General features: G+C 48.0%; 3 protein-coding genes across 3 annotated transcripts; 1 reads left to right on the forward strand and 2 right to left on the reverse strand.

Annotated features, from left to right (window-relative positions):
- Nucleotides 1-4,065: 4,065 nt before the first annotated feature.
- LOC112899819 (UDP-glycosyltransferase 73C7-like) lies at nucleotides 4,066-5,923 on the reverse strand. Its single transcript, XM_025968430.1, has one exon. The coding sequence runs from the start codon at nucleotides 5,794-5,796 to the stop codon at nucleotides 4,309-4,311; it is 1,488 nt and encodes a 495-aa protein (XP_025824215.1). The 5' UTR covers nucleotides 5,797-5,923; the 3' UTR covers nucleotides 4,066-4,308.
- A 2,950-nt stretch (nucleotides 5,924-8,873) lies between these two features.
- On the reverse strand, nucleotides 8,874-10,607 carry LOC112899820 (UDP-glycosyltransferase 73C6-like). Its single transcript, XM_025968431.1, has one exon. The coding sequence runs from the start codon at nucleotides 10,525-10,527 to the stop codon at nucleotides 9,058-9,060; it is 1,470 nt and encodes a 489-aa protein (XP_025824216.1). The 5' UTR covers nucleotides 10,528-10,607; the 3' UTR covers nucleotides 8,874-9,057.
- Nucleotides 10,608-11,639: 1,032 nt separating this feature from the next.
- On the forward strand, nucleotides 11,640-15,701 carry LOC112899821 (peter Pan-like protein). The gene is made up of 6 exons (XM_025968432.1): nucleotides 11,640-12,187; nucleotides 12,302-12,532; nucleotides 12,629-12,721; nucleotides 12,807-12,994; nucleotides 14,885-15,078; nucleotides 15,165-15,701. The coding sequence occupies exons 1-6, from the start codon at nucleotides 11,960-11,962 to the stop codon at nucleotides 15,245-15,247; spliced, it is 1,017 nt and encodes a 338-aa protein (XP_025824217.1). The 5' UTR covers nucleotides 11,640-11,959; the 3' UTR covers nucleotides 15,248-15,701.
- Nucleotides 15,702-16,347: the final 646 nt, after the last annotated feature.

Here is a 16,347-nt window from a genome sequence, read left to right on the forward strand (position 1 = left end):
AACAAATGATTGGTAACATCCATGAACGAGTCAGTAGGCATAGCTCCAGGATCTCACACTTTGCACACTCTGCTTTTGTTGCTTCTTTTGAACCCCAAGATATTGGACACGCTCTATCCAACTCAAACTGGGTAAATGCCATGCATGAGGAGCTTAAAATTTTTGAAAGAAACCAAATTTTGACCCTAGTTGTGCCTCCACCAAACTGCCACCCCATAGGAACCAAGTGGGTGTTCAAAAACAAACAAGGGGAGAACAGGATGGTGGTTCAAAACAAAGCTAGGCTCGTGGCTCAGGGCTTTTGTCAAAAGGAGGGAGTAGATTATGAAGAAACCTTTGCTCCCGTAGCTTGCCTTGAAGCCATTAGGATCCTTCTTGCCTATGCAGCCTTAAAAGGTATTAAGTTTTTTTTTCAAATGGACGTGAAGAGTGCGTTTTGAACGGTTTTGTCGAGGAAGAAGTGTATGTGAAGCAACCCCTGGTTTTGAGAGTTCCAAATTTCCAAACCGCGTTTTCAAACTATAAAAGGCTTTGTATGGTTTAAAACAGGTGCCTGGGGCTTGGTATGCTAGGCTAAAAACCTTTTTTCATGAAAATGGGTTTGAGATGGGGTCCGTTGATAAAACTCTTTTTCTCCTCAAGCATGGGCAGGATACCTTGATTGTGCAGATATACGTGGATGATATTATCTTTGGTGGTTCTTCTCATAAACTTGTTGCCAAGTTTGCAGATACCATGAGTAGGGAGTTTGAAATGTCTATGATGGATGAGTTGACTTTAATCTTGGGCCTTCAAATCAAGCAAAGCAAGGAAGGCACCTTTATACACCAGGGCATGTACTCGAAGGACGTGCTGAAGAAAATAGCTGATGCCAAGCCATTATCAACCCCCATGTCGACAGCAACGGCTCTGGATGCGCATGAAAACGGAGAAGCGGTGGACCAGAAGGAGTAATGGAGCATGATCGTGTCCTTCTTGTACTTGACGGTGACAAGGCCAGACATACATTTCGCCATGTGTATGTGCGCTCGTTTTCAAGCTTCACCGAGGACTTCTCACCATCAAGCGGTGAAATGGATCATGAGGTACTTGCGATTCACACCCGAGCTTGGACTTTAGTATTCTGTGTCTTTAGTTTTATCTCTTCGGGGGGTATTCTGATGCGGATTTTGCTGGGTGTCATCTTGATCGTAAGTCTACTTCGGGTACATGCCAGTTTCTGGGTTCTTCGCTTGTGTTGTGCTCTTCTCACAAACAGTCCAGTTTTGCTCAATCCACTATAGAAGCCGAGTATGTTACCGCTGCAAGCTGCTGCTCCCAGCTTTTGTGGATGATATCCACTTTGAGAAACTTTGGTCTTAGTTTTGAGAGAGTCCTCTTGCTGTGTGATAGCACTAGTGCCATCAGTGTTGCCAAAAAAATCTATCCTCCACTCAAAAACCAAGCACATTGATACGCTACCATTTCCTAAGAGATGCAGAAAAGGGAGACATAGAGCTTATCCATGTTGAAACCCAAAACCAGCTAGCCGATATCCTCACCAAGCCCTTGGACCAAGCAACATTTGCTCATTTGCAGGGGGAGCTTGGTGTGTGTTTTCCATTTTGAGCTGGGTTTCACTGTTACTTGTATGATATGTGAGATATTTGACCTTGATCTTATTTTTGTACCATACATTTTCATACATTGGTTAGCATATGTATCATAATGCATTTGTATCATACCTTGCACTTGATGAGCTTCTCTTATATACCCTGATTATTTGCTTATACTCCTGAGAACTAGTGCATAGGTTTGTGATGATTTTGCAATGTGCTACTTATGCTCTTGATGTTTTTATTATATTAAACTTGTGAGCTAAGTTTTTAAAATGAACCTGAAATGTCTATCACCCATGAGTAGCTTTTGGCTATGTGTTGCTCTTGCTTGGATAGCTAGATCTATGATAACTTGTTCTCGGATTTCATGTTCTTTGCATATGGCTTATCATTGTGCCCGCACAGCATACCTTGGGGAAGCATTGATGTTGTGCTTCACTTGTGCCAAGGGGCACTTCATGAACCTTGGTTGCTTAGAAGTAAAATTAGAAAAAAAGGAAAATGAAAGAAAAAGCAAAAGAAATGCAAAGATGTCTTTTGTTTCTGTTGCTAAATTAAAATTACTCACCAGGTTGCTCTGCTGTTACATGTGCTTGCCATAGAAGTAGGGACATGGTCTTAGTGAGTTTGGACATGAAAAGGGTGTCTTGCTGGTGTTACCAATGATCTTATGTTGAGAATATGTCATCCTTGTATGAGCTATTGTGATCTAGTTAAGCTCTTGCTTGAGTGGTTCATAGCTAGTGGCATGCTCATGTGGTGATATGATTTATAAATTGCTAAACCTGAAATCTTACTTCTGCCTCTTGATTATGTAATAATATCCTCATGATGGCTATTTGCGCTTGCTTATGACCTGCTTCTCTTTGCATTAGATCACTTGTAGTGTTTGTAAATGCTTGTGGTATATCTGGGAAGCTTTGTAGATTTATCCTGTCATAACATGCTTTCATGCTCTCTTTTGCTATCTCTTAATGGATGCATTGTCAACAAGGGGGAGAGATTGCATTGAAAGGGAAGCATTTAGTTAGGGGGAGTTTTGTGCATACATGTGAATAGCATGTTTTCAGGGAAAGTTTGAGCTTTTGTGCTGCTCTTATATATTTCTTACTTTCGATCTTCATATGATTGGTGTTGAGCCTGTTTTCTACTTTTTCTTGAAGGACCATGTGTTTGTACTTGATCGAAGCTTTAGTTTGTCACATGATTGGTGTTGAGCCCTTTCTACCCCTTCTTGAGGGTATCATGTGATTTTGTCTTAGTTGTGTCAAGCCGTTGCCCTTGTCTTAAGGGACCGAGACTTTCTCTCCTCAAATGGTCTTTGTTTGTCTTTTCACTTGGCTTTTGATCATTTGAGTGAGATTTCCATCTGTTTTCTATTTTATCCTTTCAAAAGATGAATTTGTGAGATGTGTTGTCAATGCACTCATCAAGGGGGAGATTGAGGACTAATGGTAGTCACCCTTGGATGATGAGTGATTGACAACCGTGGCATATGATGCATGTCTTGGCTTGTGAAGTGCAAGTGTTGGGGGCGACATGGCTGCCGACGGTGCGAGGTGAAGGTCAAGTGAAAGGTTCAGGGTGAATGCGAGTAGACTTGGACCGAGGGACCCGAAGAGACCGGGCGGAGTCATGGGCGATTCACATGGTGCGTGGAAGAGCAAGAATGCATGGAGAAGGAGGATGGAGACAGCGTCGGCCAAGTCAAGTGGGAAGGTGATGGCAAGTCAAGTAGGCGCCCCGTGCGGTGGGAGCGCGAAAGATTTAAAGGCATCAAGGCTCGGCGGGAGGTCGGACACGCGTCGACATCCGGATTGAGTTCCGGTTTTACTCTGAGAAGTGTTGATTTTTTATCCCGGCTTGTCGCGTTTACCTGCGCTTTGTCTCTGAAGTTTTCTAGTATTATTTCTAGGTTCAATAGCATCTCAAATGGCTATGTGAACTTGACAATTCTAGAAGAGAGGTTCGTTGGGCGAATTTGGGACATAGATCTTATTCTCATCGGAGAATTTTTTAAAGGCTTCCATTCAGCCCCTGTGGTCACCCATTTTGGTCCTACACCATGCCTGTTTTTAGTTTGGTCTCCCAACTTCACCACGTAACCAAGAGATTCAAATTAAAAATTAAAAAAATATAAAATGAAGCAATACGACGCTATTGCTTTGTGTAAATTTAAATACTAGAGTTATTTGAGTAAGTTTTTTCCTAATGTAAATTGGGATCGGGGTGTGGGGGGCGCATTTTAGGTTATTTATTGGCAACGGTTAAAGTATGTAATTGGGTAATTTATGGTAATAGCAAAAATAGGTAATTTAGAAACAAATATGACTCTATGGCTATTTTTTCAATGAGAACCATAGCCCATTAAATGAGTGGCTGGGTGCTCTATTCTTTTCTAGCATGTCTCTTATGAGGGCTTACTTAACGTAGCAAGATAGTACCAATTCCAGCTACAGTAAACAAGTTATAACACTCGAACTTTCTTTATTGGAATTTGTCTTAATGGCATTAAGTCAAATCCCCTCCACTTTTTTTGGCACATACGTACAACACAGGTACAACGTGTATTCAAGAATCCAAACACGCACCTATAGCAGATACAACAACGAAAAATGGCATGAAATAATTTTAAGAAAACAACTAAAATGTCTGACGGTGAGGCAGACACGTGTGCTAAAAATCATGCGTCGGTGAGAGGTATCCAGCTTCAAACGAAAGAATGAATCAAATTCTCCAAATTAACGTAGGATGATCCTCCCTTCTCCAAAGCGCCCTTCGCCTTCAACTTGAGCTCCTGAGCCTTCCTCCACCTCTCCTCCCCTTCCGCTCCCTGATCCATCAGCCTCTCCAAGGCCTCCATCACCTGTTCCATCCCCACCTCCGCCTCCACCTCGGCTTCGCTGCCATAGGTTTTACTAGCGGTCAGGATGTTTTCCGTTGGCTTTGTCACGCCTACGGACACCCCGACACCGAGCACGTCCACGATGAGCCTCTCGTTGACAAACTGCTCGGCGAACAGCGGCCAGGTGGCCATGGGCATGCCGGCAGCGGCGGCCTCCAGAGTCGAACCCCACCCGCAGTGCGTCAGGAAGCCGCCGACGGCCGGGTGGGCAAGGATGGCCACCTGGGGCGCCCACCCGCGCACCACCAGGCACTTGGTGGTGTCCGCCACGCCGTCAGCGTCGGTGTTCTCGCGCAGCCACTTCTTAGCGTCGTCAGGCAGGGTGTCGGCGCCCTTGACAACCCAGAGGACGGGCCAGGGGCACGAGACCAGAGCCATGCCGAGCTGCATGAGCTGCGCGGCCGGCATGCACCCGGCGCTGCCGAAGCTGACGTACACCACGGACTTGGACGCCTTGGTGTCCAGCCACGCCATGCATCGCCTTGCGTCTTCCGACATTGCCTGTGGATCGAGACTTGGTGAGCGGCTCAGCGAGACGGGGCCGACGGCGAGCACCTTTTTACCCGTGACCGCCGCGAGAAGCGCCGTGGAGCCGTGCTCCAGCTCCTCGAACGTGTTTACCACGATGCCGTCCACGGCCAGGTCGAACTCCCGCATCTCTTGCAGCGGCCCTCCGCCCATGGAAGTCGACGGCAGGAAATGCGGCGGCAGCTGCCTACGCGAGACCCTGCACTCGAACGGCGGCAGAGCCGGGATGTCGAAGAGCTCGTCGGGGGACGCCACTGCCTCGTGCGGCCTGTGCTTGAAGAGGTGCTCGATGCAGAGCAGCGCGAACGCGCCGAAGCCGTGGAAGACGTAGCACGGCACGCCGAGCTCGCGCGCCAGGCCTAGCGTCCACGAGTTGCTCATCCCGGAGACGATGCAGGTCGGCCGGCAGGGCAGCAAAGACGCGCCGGCGCCGCGGCAGTACCGCGCCACCGCCTCGCCGAACCGTTTGTTGGCGGCGAAGAAGCGGGGCACGTCGGCGGGGGAGCGGAGGAGGTCCAGCCTCTCGCAGCCCTCGGGCAGGCCGGCCTCGGCGGCCGGGAACGGGATCGCGGCGACCGTGATCCCCGGCGGCGCGGCACGGTCGACGCGGCTCTGCACGAGCGGCGCGTTGGCGGGCGTGGTGATGACGGTGACCGCCGCGCCGTGGGACGTGAGGAGGCAGCCGATGTCGGTCATCGGGATGATGTGGCTGATGCCTCCTTGCCATGGGATGAGCACGAGGTGAGGCTTCACGGTTCTCTCCATCTCCGGTATCACTCTGCAATCGATCGATGTAGCTTGCTTTCTTCTTGCGCCAGATTGCTGGGCATTATATATGCAGGTGGTCTTACAGCCTGTGCGCTTTGTTGTACGCGTGTGAGATATCCAAATGTCGACATGCTAGGTTCACGTCGGAGTTAGCCGCCGGGTCATGACTGACGACTCTACTTTCCTGGTGTTTTCTGCCTGTAACCTCACGCCAGATACAGCACACAACATGGAGAAGTCCAAGCTCCTGAAAGATCCAGATTTTTATATAAGCTGCACTTGGAAATTGGTAGGAACGATGATTTCGTTTGTTGGGCAACATTGCCGCACGTGTTTATACACTTATGGCTTTCTATATATCTCTCCAGCGAGTTTTCTCCGCACGGGTATGACTTTGCACAGGTTTGTGAGGGCATCTTGCAAACATATGTAAGCCCAGTCTATATCTTTGACTTTGAGAGAAGTCGCAGCCCAGAACTGATGGTGAGCCCAACAGACGGTAACAGGTGGCGTAGAATGCCCTCTGTTTCCGTGCTAGCATGTATGGACCAGCGACGCTTTGGCGAAATCCGTAGCAGCTCTCGCAACACCACGGGGTATAGGCACGACAATTTTTTTTTGAACTTAAACACGTCAATTTTTTTATTGTATTTGATTGTATGTTGAGCTAAATTTTACTGTGCATGGAATTCTAAATCATCTGCAAGCTACTTTACAATGATTGATACATAGGTAGCTTTGGAGATTCGTAGAGTAGGGAAGCCACTACGCGTGTCGACGAGAAGAAGGAAAGATAGGAGTCATGTACTCACGTTGTACGTATGATGGTGTCAAGAAGTGGATACGAACTGCACAAATTATAATTGCGCACGCCGTACTGCATGAAGGCGGCAAACCTGTAACCGTCGTGGGGCTCTCTGATCTCGTGGCCTGGCTCTTGTTTGCCTTCAAACATACGTCATCGATGACGCCAACGACCAAAGTGACCTTTTTATGGTGGAACAAAATTCGATTAACCATGGGACAGCGATATTAGGAGCGTTGCTAATGTGCGAGCGCACGCTAGCTCATGCAGTCAGGCAAAACCCGCAACGTAACACTACCACCGATGGTCCCCTCCCGTGGCCCCCACCCCTAAACTCATCATTGAAAAAAGAAACAAAAATTTATTAAAACAAGAAAGTTATATATATATATATATAACTTTTTACAGAAGAAATTATATATGTAACTTATGCGAAATAAGCAAAACTAATCAAGAAAAAGAAAAGATTATATATACATAACTTTTCCTATAAAAAAGTTATATATATAACTTATGTTCTCACTTATATATAACTTTTCCTATAAAAAATTTTTATATATAACTCATGCAAAAGAAGCAAAAATTATAAATGAGAACATAAGTTATGTATATAACTTTTCCACTGCAACAAAAAAAACAAAGAAAAAAGAAAAAAAACAAGCGCCTTCTGTCCCAGCAGTTCGCCGCGCTGCCGCACAGCCTACCTCGACGGCCGCCTTGCTCGCCGTCCTGCGGCGTTGATCGCGCGGGCTTTGCCAACGCTCCTTGTCTCCCAGCCATTCTCTCCACCGTCGTCTCCTCTTGCTCGGATGCTGCCGCTATGAAAAGGGGAACAAGGGATTAGGGTAGGGGCGGCTTCGCGTCGGAGGAGCTTGAGCCGCCTACCGCGGCGGAAGGGAAGGGAGTCCTCGCCTGGGCGGCGACACCGTGTGCACCCTTGGGAGCTGCCGCCACAGCCAGTAGCTCGGCTCGTCGGAAGTTGCGCCCGTCCTCGTCTTCGCCTGCCGATGAACGGAGAAGCCAATAGGGGCCGCTACTCTCCGCACCATGATGTGTCGAGAGATTGAGAGAGAAGGAGAATGGAAATTAGAAGGGAAAGAGGAGGAGGAGAGCCGTGTGAAACGGAAAACCGGATCACGTGAATCTTACGTGGGTCCCATATGCGGGATAAGAGTGGATAGAATGGTTGTTGGAATCGCTGCTAGCAATCACCCGCTGAGTTGGATTTGCGCGATATTAGCTCTGGCCACCAAGTTTTTTTCTATGCAGGGATATCCTATATTGGCTCCGAAATTTGTTTGCAAGGAGGCAGCATACCCGGGTTCATCCGCGCCAGGAGTCAATGGGTATTTTTTTGAAAGAATGCAAGTTTTTATTTTTGAAAATTGTAACACATTCACACACCATTATTTACACTAGATCCATCCATGTCAGCTATTTGCTTGTGTGGTGGAGAGAGTAAAGGAGAGAGAAAACATAGCAACCCTAGACCATCCCGTATCATATAATACGTAAATATATAGTTGATATGATAGATTTAGTTCCATTATCAGGGCCTGTTCGTTTCCTACCCTCTAAACTTTAGACCCATCACATCAAAGAGAATCTTACTATTTAGAAGTATTAAATAAAATCTGTTTATAAAACTTTTTGCACAGCTGGGTGCTAATTCGTGGGACAAATTTAATGAGCCTAATTAATACATAATTTGCCACAGTGATGCTACAGTAATCATCCGCTAATCATGGACTAATATACCTCATTAGATTCGTCTCGCGAATTAGCACTGGAGTTCTGCAATTAGTTTTGTAATTAAACTTTATTTAATACTTCTAAATGATAAGATTCTTTTTAATGTGACCCCTCTAAACTTTAGACACCAGGAAACGAACACACTCTTAGTCGCGCTAGGAAGAGCCCTCGCTAGCTCCGGCTTCAACGCCTCTTTAGTCCAGCCACTCCTAGGATCCGGTAAAATAAAAAAAAAGAGTGGGCTCACCGGCTCCTAGTTGATCTGGCCACTGAAGAGCAAATTTCTTCTTGTTACCGTGAATGAACAGTACATGAACGAGACCAAGCTGACGAGCAAGGACCAGATCAGAAAGATGTTCGAAGGTTGCCAGTCGTCATTACATGAGAATTCTCAAGCTGGCAGCTGGCAGTAGTTTACTGCATATTTTAACTGTCTCCCATTGTCAAGTAATACACACACATTCTTTTCCCTCCCTGAGGGCAACGGTTCTGATTCAGTTTTTAAAGCAGATTCAGTAAAGCAGCTCAAACATCAACATAGCTTGGATCTTTCTTCTAAAATGCAAGGCTTGAACATTATTCGGCAAAAGGAAAGAGACCAAATGACTAAATCGGCAAATCTCCATGCTCCATAGTATGCCACTCACGGTGAGACAGATAAGCGTGCTGGACCCACGCGTCAGTAAGGTACGCCGACCTTTTCAAACAAAAGATTGGATCAAAGTCTCCAAATTATTGTAGGACGATCCTCCCTTCTCCAAAGCACCCTTCGCCTTCAGTTTCAGCTCGTGAGCCTTCTTCCTCCTCTCCTCCCCTTCAGGTCCTTGATCCATCAGCATCTCCACTGCCTTCTTCACCTGTTCCGTCCCCACCTCGGCCTCCGCTTCCGTGTCGCTGCCACCTGCATCACCGGCGGTCAAGACATTTTCTGTTGGCTTCGTCACACCTACGGACACCCCAATGCCAAGCACGTCGACAATGAGGCGCTCGTTGATAAACTGCTCGGCGAAAAAAGGCCATGTGGCCATCGGAACGCCGGCGGCGACAGCCTCCAGAGTCGAGCCCCAGCCACAGTGCGTCATGAAGCCGCCGACGGCAGGGTGGGTCAGGATGGCCACCTGGGGCGCCCACCCGCGCACTACCAGGCACTTGCTGTTCGCCTCGCCGTCAGCGTCGGTGTTCTCGCAGAGCCACTTCTTGACGTCGCCGGGCAGCGAGTCGGCGCCCTTGATGAGCCAGAGAACAGGCGAGGGGCACGACACCAGAGCCATGCCGAGCTGCATGAGCTGCGCGGGCGGCATGCGCCCGCCGCTGCCGAAGCTGACGTACACCACGGACTTGGGCTCCTTGGCGTCCAGCCACGCCATGCACCGCCTCGCGTCGCCAGACATGGAATGAGGATCGAGGTTTGGCGAGCGGCACAGCGAGACGGACCCAACGGCGACCACCTTCTTGCCGGTGGCCTCGGCGAGAAGCGCCGCGGAGCCGCGCTCCAGCTCCTCGAAGGTGTTCACCACGACGCCGTCCGCCGCCACTTCGAACTCCCGCATCCCCTGCAACGCCTTGCCGCCGACGGAAGCTGGCGGCAAGAAATGCGGTGGCAGCTGCCTGCTCGACAGCCGGCATTGGAACGGCGGCAGGGTGGGGACCTCGAACAGCTCGTCGGCCGACGCGGCAGCCTCGTGCGGCCTGTGCTCGCACAGGTACTCGATGCACAGCAGCGCGAACGCGCCGAACCCGTGAAAGACGTAGCAGGGCACGTCGAGATCGCGCGCCAGGCCCAGCGCCCACGTCTGGCACATCCCGGAGATGACGCAGCTTGGCCGGCGGGGCGCCTCGCGGAGGCAGTACCGCGCCACGGCCTCGCCGTGCCCCCTGTTGGCCTCGAAGAAGCGGGGCACCTCGGCCTGAGACCGGAGCAGGTCCATCCTCTCGCAGCCCTCGGGTAGGCCGGCGTCCGCGGCCGGGAACGGGACCGCGGTGACCGTGATCGCGGCGCCGGCGCGGTCGACGCGGCCCTGCGCGACCGCTGCGTTGACGGGCGTCGTGACGATGGTGACCTCCGCCCCGTGCGAGGCGAGGAGGCAGCCGAGGTCGGTCATGGGGATGATGTGGCTGATGGTTCCTGTCCACGGGAAGAGCACGAAGTGAGGCTTGGTGGCTCTGTCCATTTTCTCGCGCAGCCAAGAGTTGAGCTGGGTGAGTGGATGGTCTGATGGCTCTCTGCCAAAGGCTAGCTAGCTTGCTGGGTTGTTCTTGGTGCGCTGCGGCAACCTGCTGAGCTCTTGCCTCTATATATGCAGGTCCAGTCCAGTGGCCCTGCATGCACTGGGTATGCATACAGTACACGACAAGTCCATGAGACCACCATCGCTTCATGACTGACGCACGCCAACGGGGAGGAGGAGAAGGAACACGATCTGGCAAGTGCCAACACTACTCGCTGAACTCATCAGAAAGACTGAAAGACCAGTTGTTCTTTCGTGTAGCGGAGCCGAACTGAGCACTGTCCATCCTGGACGAAGACAATGCTGAAGACCAGGCCGCAAAGAGGACGCCCTGGACTAAGCACCGGATCGCAGTTTTTTCAAAAAGAAATCAAGGACACGGCTGAAACTCCCTGTCCCAGCTCCAATTTTGCTGCAGCTAGTTCAACCCGTACCTATTTTCAGCTGTTTTGTTTCACAGATCACTTGGAGAAAAGGTGAGCAGCCGTTACGACTCATTTCCATTGCAGTGGACGTGTTCCGGGGAATTTTTGGCAAACGAACGTTGATGGCCAGCACAAGAGACGTTTAGTATGTGTGGACTTCTCCTTAGTTTTTCCATTGCGAACAGTTGCAAGTTGTCTTGCATCGAGGGCAGAGCTGTCGCATGACGCAAGGACTTGCATCGACTGGAGTCGCGCATGTCATCAGTGACGCTAAAATGGTTTACGCGACACGATTATGTGGGGCCCAGATGTGGTCGCGGCCGCGTGTATGGAGATCTGATCAATAGCCTTTCAAAAAAAAAAGAGAGATTTGATCAATCAGAACCTTGGGCTCTTGGCCCGGTAACAGGCGCTCAGCTCTAAAAATATTTCGGCCTTGGGTTTCATAGGTCGTCCGTCAAAGGCAACGGAGGCCCATTAACTAAACCATAACACACGCCAATAATCGGTGTGTGTGACACGCGTGCCGGCCCGGGAACGGCCCGTTAAGGGCCCGCACCCCTCCCATCCCACGCCTTCCCCATATAAAAGGTTGCTTCGCCGCCGCGCGCTGCTCCCCCGGCCCTCCCACCTCCATTGCCGCCGCCGCCGCTCCCCTCGGCCGAGCTCGACGGCGGTCGGCGCCCTTCCTCTCCCATCCCGCCCCCGGCCTCCCTTTTACCGCCGGGCGCCGGCATCACCTCCGCGACCTTCCGAACAGCGCAGCGCGTGCCTGCTGGGCATTCGCGGTTCACCCTTCCCTCGTGTCTGTTTCTCTCCCCCGTTCCCTTCTCTCTCAGTCTGTCTCCTCTCTTGGTCTTCCTTTCCTGGCGGTGACAACTAGGCGAGCAGCGGCGCCATTCGGTCTTCGCAGGGCCATTTTACCGTTGTGTTCGTCCAACTGAGAGGCCATGCGCCAACCAAGGTCCGGGCCGGGGAAGAGGCGGGGCCGCGGGCCGCGTATCCCCGCGACGACGCTTCGGAAGCAGCAGGCCGTGTTGGCGAACGTCGACCAGATCACGGGCGCCAAGATCCCCAAGAGCTTCGTTTTTTCCCGCGGCAAGCTCCCATCCACGCTCCGCCACCTCCAGCAGGACCTCCGCAAGGTCATGCTCCCCTACACTGCTCTCAATCTCAAGGTCCATCCCTATCCCTATGCCCTACTTGCTACTTCAGCAATATACGAGTTACCGAGCTTGCTCGGGTGCTCACAAGTAAGAATTTTGGTGTTTCCTGCTTGAAACAATTGGCAGGAGAAAAAGAGGAATAACCTCAAGGACTTCGTCAATGTTGCTGGTCCGTTGGGAGTGACACATTTCTTGATCCTCTCCAACCCCAAGAGCCTGCCACACTTGCGCTTTTCCAAATCTCCACAGGGCCCAACCTTCACTTTCCAGATAGAGGAGTACGCACTCGCGGCAGACATTGCAAACTCCCAGAAGCGGCCAAGGTGCCCACCAGGGATATTCAAGAACTCACCATTGGTATATGACACTGTGGAGAATTGTATTAGGATAGTTTTGATGAAGATATTGTTTGCTGATACCTTGTTTTTTATGTTAAATTCATGGACTGAGCAGGTTGTGCTGAGCGGGTTTTCAGGTCTTGGCAACCCTTTCGAGAGTTTGGTTGAATACTTTCAGCATATGGTCCCTGCTGTTGACCCAAGCACCGTAAGTATTGGGTGATAACATCATGATGGAACTCAATGTCTTGATACTGGCATATTGTGATAATATACTGTATTGTTAATAATAGGTCAAACTGGCAGCATGCCAAAGGATTCTGTTGTTAAAATATGATAAAGAGAAGGAGGTTATCGATTTCCGGCATTACTCCATCAAGCTCCAGCCTGTTGGGGTGAGTCGCAGGATTAGAAAGCTCATGCAGAACAATCAAGTACCTGATCTAAGAGACCTTAAAGATGTTAGTGATTATGTGACAAAGTAAGTGCCGCTTTGCCATTATATTGCAATGAGATGTTTTCAATTTTCCAGGAATGATGAATTGCATAGAAAATCATGAAAGCGAACAACGCAAATTTAAACTTGTATATGTGTGCACTAAACTATTGTGATAAATTTAAGTATGTTTTTGGAAGCACCATAGAGGGTGCGCATAACAGCTGCCTGATGTACAAATGATTTAGTGAAATAACATGAAACAAACTTTTTTACGTCAAAGTCATTCTTCAGAGAATCTTTTTCAAAGTTCATGTTTGCCATCTCAGAATTCGCAGTATTCTCTGTAAAGATTTGGGAGACATGCTGTGTAATATTGTATTGTCATATGCCTCTATCAAAGAGCAATGTGGATGCTTAAGCTGGGGGATTATCCAAATAATTTGATAATTTTCATATTATACATTAGTTACTAATGTTCATGAGGTCCAAAGTAGTTAAGTCAATTAAGTGGAAAAACAAGGTTATTGAAAGGAAGTGATTGTTGGGGTGGGAGGGTGGGGTGGGGGGGGGGCGAGGTGTAGTGAACTGATAGATCTAGTAGCATAACTGACTCTAAGAAGACTGATGGCATTGCAACCAGCAACTACAATTAAGTGTTGTGATTGGATGGAAGTATGGAACTATCTTGACATTGTGCAAATAGATATTGATCAAGTCATATGCTTTCACTATATTCAACATGTTAATGTTTTACTAGCACACACTAAGCTCTTGATGTAAGAAGAGGCTCCTCATCAATAGTCTCAAATCACTATGGGCCAGGCAGGCCATCCGTCCAGTAACTATAGTGGTGGCATGTTAAGCTAAACATGTAAAGCTATAGCCTACAGATGATCCCAGCAGTGACATAGCATAGGCATAAAAAGCTTCACACTGAAATGCTAAATTGTGTCAACTACTGTGCGGAAATAAACTATCAAGTACCTTTGTTTCAAGCATACAAAATTAGTTAGACTTCCATAATCTGAACTTATGACCTGTAACCATCTGCATGGATATCCTAGAACTATATGTATTGAATGCATTGCCTAAACTTTCAGGAAATGTGATATTTGTTTTCAGCAAAGAAGAGAGGAATAATAAAGCACAAAGAAGGAACAAAAACTATGACCAACACGATGCAGAATAGTAAAGTTTTAGTAATTACTCCATTCCTTTTTTTAAGAAAATTACTCCATTCTTTGTCTTTGGAGACTTGGAGTGCGTGTGTCTTCAATGCACTCTCCCAAAATAGAATAGAACCAGTAGTTAATATGTAGAATAGAGATGTCACTACATTTTGAGATCCCTCCAGTGTTATGATGGTGACTATGAGCCACTACTGCTATGAGCTAATCACAGGGCTACTTAAACTATGTACAATGTTTAAGCACCCAGGAACCAGATAATGGAACTCAACACTTAGCAGGCATTGGACTTCAGATAATGATTTAGTGTGGCAGTCTGGCAGAGACATGGGTAATAAGTAAACTTAAAAGAAACTTAGTTTACCTCCTTGAAAGACTTGGTTAATTCAAGAAAGACCCTATAACCTTAACCCCGCAGCAGCTATAATGCATAGTCAGAGGCATCATAAGTTTAGGAAACACTACCAGCTCGTGGCTAATTTTTTTGCCTGGAATGCTCTCTGACTGTGTGCTTCCGTGGAATGTCTTATTTTTTTACCTGAAATGATCCTGTCCCTCTCTAACTTCTCATTTGTTAGTTTGCTGCGTCCAGATTATTTTACTCAAAAGACTGTTTGCTTTCAGATTAGTTAACTCTGCTGACCAAATTACTGCCTACTATTGTGTTTTTATAAGTAATACACCTATTTATTGCTTGGATTTATTTTTGTGTAATAAATCTTTTACTTGTGTTCACATTTGCCAGAGCTGGATATGGATCAGAAAGTGAAGCAGATGATGAAGCAGCAACGGTAAGCCTACCAAGTGATATTGACAAATTAAACCAGGCATCAAGAAAAAGCGCTGTCAGACTCCAGGAGATCGGACCACGGATGACTATGCGCCTAGTTAAAGTTGAGTCTGGGCTATGTTCAGGAGATGTCTTATACCCTTGGCCTGGTGAGTTCCCTCAGATGTTGTAATCTCCACCTTAGTTATTTCTAAATGCCGGTTGCGTTTTTTTCCAATTTTCTTTTATGTTACAGTGGCAAAGAAATCTGTGGGAAAGAAAGGGAAAGGAACTGAGGAAGAGATAGAAGGACAAGAAGAAACTGAGGATGAGCTTTAGGATGGGCCAGAGGACGAGATGGAGGAATAGCAATTTAGATGAGCTAATCAAAGCACTGATCACCAGGCATCTGCCTACAAGGATAGTCAACAGTGTGAAGCCACCGTTCTTTTTCAAACAACACCAAGGAGAGCTTCCCAGATGAAAACAAACGTGGTGAATGCAGAAGCAGGTGTGGTGACAGTCCTGGATGTTTCATGTTGAATCCAACGGGCTGAGTGTTGTAGCATACTAGCATGATGCATTCATACCAGCTTTGTGACTCGAGGTGCAGGCATTATCTGCAGGCTTGCAGCAAAGTTGGACATTATTCTGCGGATAGTTGCAGGTTATATAGATTTTTGAGTTCTTGTTGGGAATTCCAAATTTCCAATTGATCGGTATCCCCCCACAAGGCTTGCTCACGCTTGTAGTCGGATTGACGTGATGGGAAGCAATGTTCTTTCTTACCTCCTATTGTTGAGTAAATTGGTTCCTTGGTCCTTAAAAAAATTGAGCTTAGTTTCTTAGCCTCTTTTTACTTGAATTTGGTTAACGGTGTTAAAAGCAACGTGAAATGACTGTTTTATCCCTTGCGCTACTCATAGTCAACCTACTTAACTCTCTCCCTCTCTCACTGACAAGCGGATCCCACGTGTCAGCATCTTCATCTTCCTCTTCCTCTTCCTCTGGCTGCGTCCAGGGAAGGGAGCCTTCGGTGGAGCTCGTTGAGATGGGAGGGAGTAGACAGTATAAACAATAACTTGTGACGGACAAAAATCGAATTGTTTTTATTGCGGAATTCAGTGCAAGAGCTAGAATCCCATGGCCCATGGGTGGATGAGGACAAGTTTGCTCGGCACTCTGCTCGTTAGGGTCAGACAAACCTCAACAAACCTACGAGATTCTCTCTGAACTTAGTACGGCAGCGAGAAATCTTTATTCTTCAGGTTTCTCGTTAGGGCCAGACAAACCTTAACAAACCTACGAGATTCTCTGAACTTAGTACGGCAGCGAGAAATCTTTATTCTTCAAGTTCAGAAAACAATCTCCGGAGCAGATTTTGACATTGTGCCGTCATGGAGGCCACAATTTCTTTTCTTCTGTAAAGAAACTCCAGA

This window comes from Panicum hallii, chromosome 7 (assembly GCF_002211085.1).
Source record: "Panicum hallii strain FIL2 chromosome 7, PHallii_v3.1, whole genome shotgun sequence".
Taxonomy (NCBI): Eukaryota; Viridiplantae; Streptophyta; class Magnoliopsida; order Poales; family Poaceae; genus Panicum; species Panicum hallii.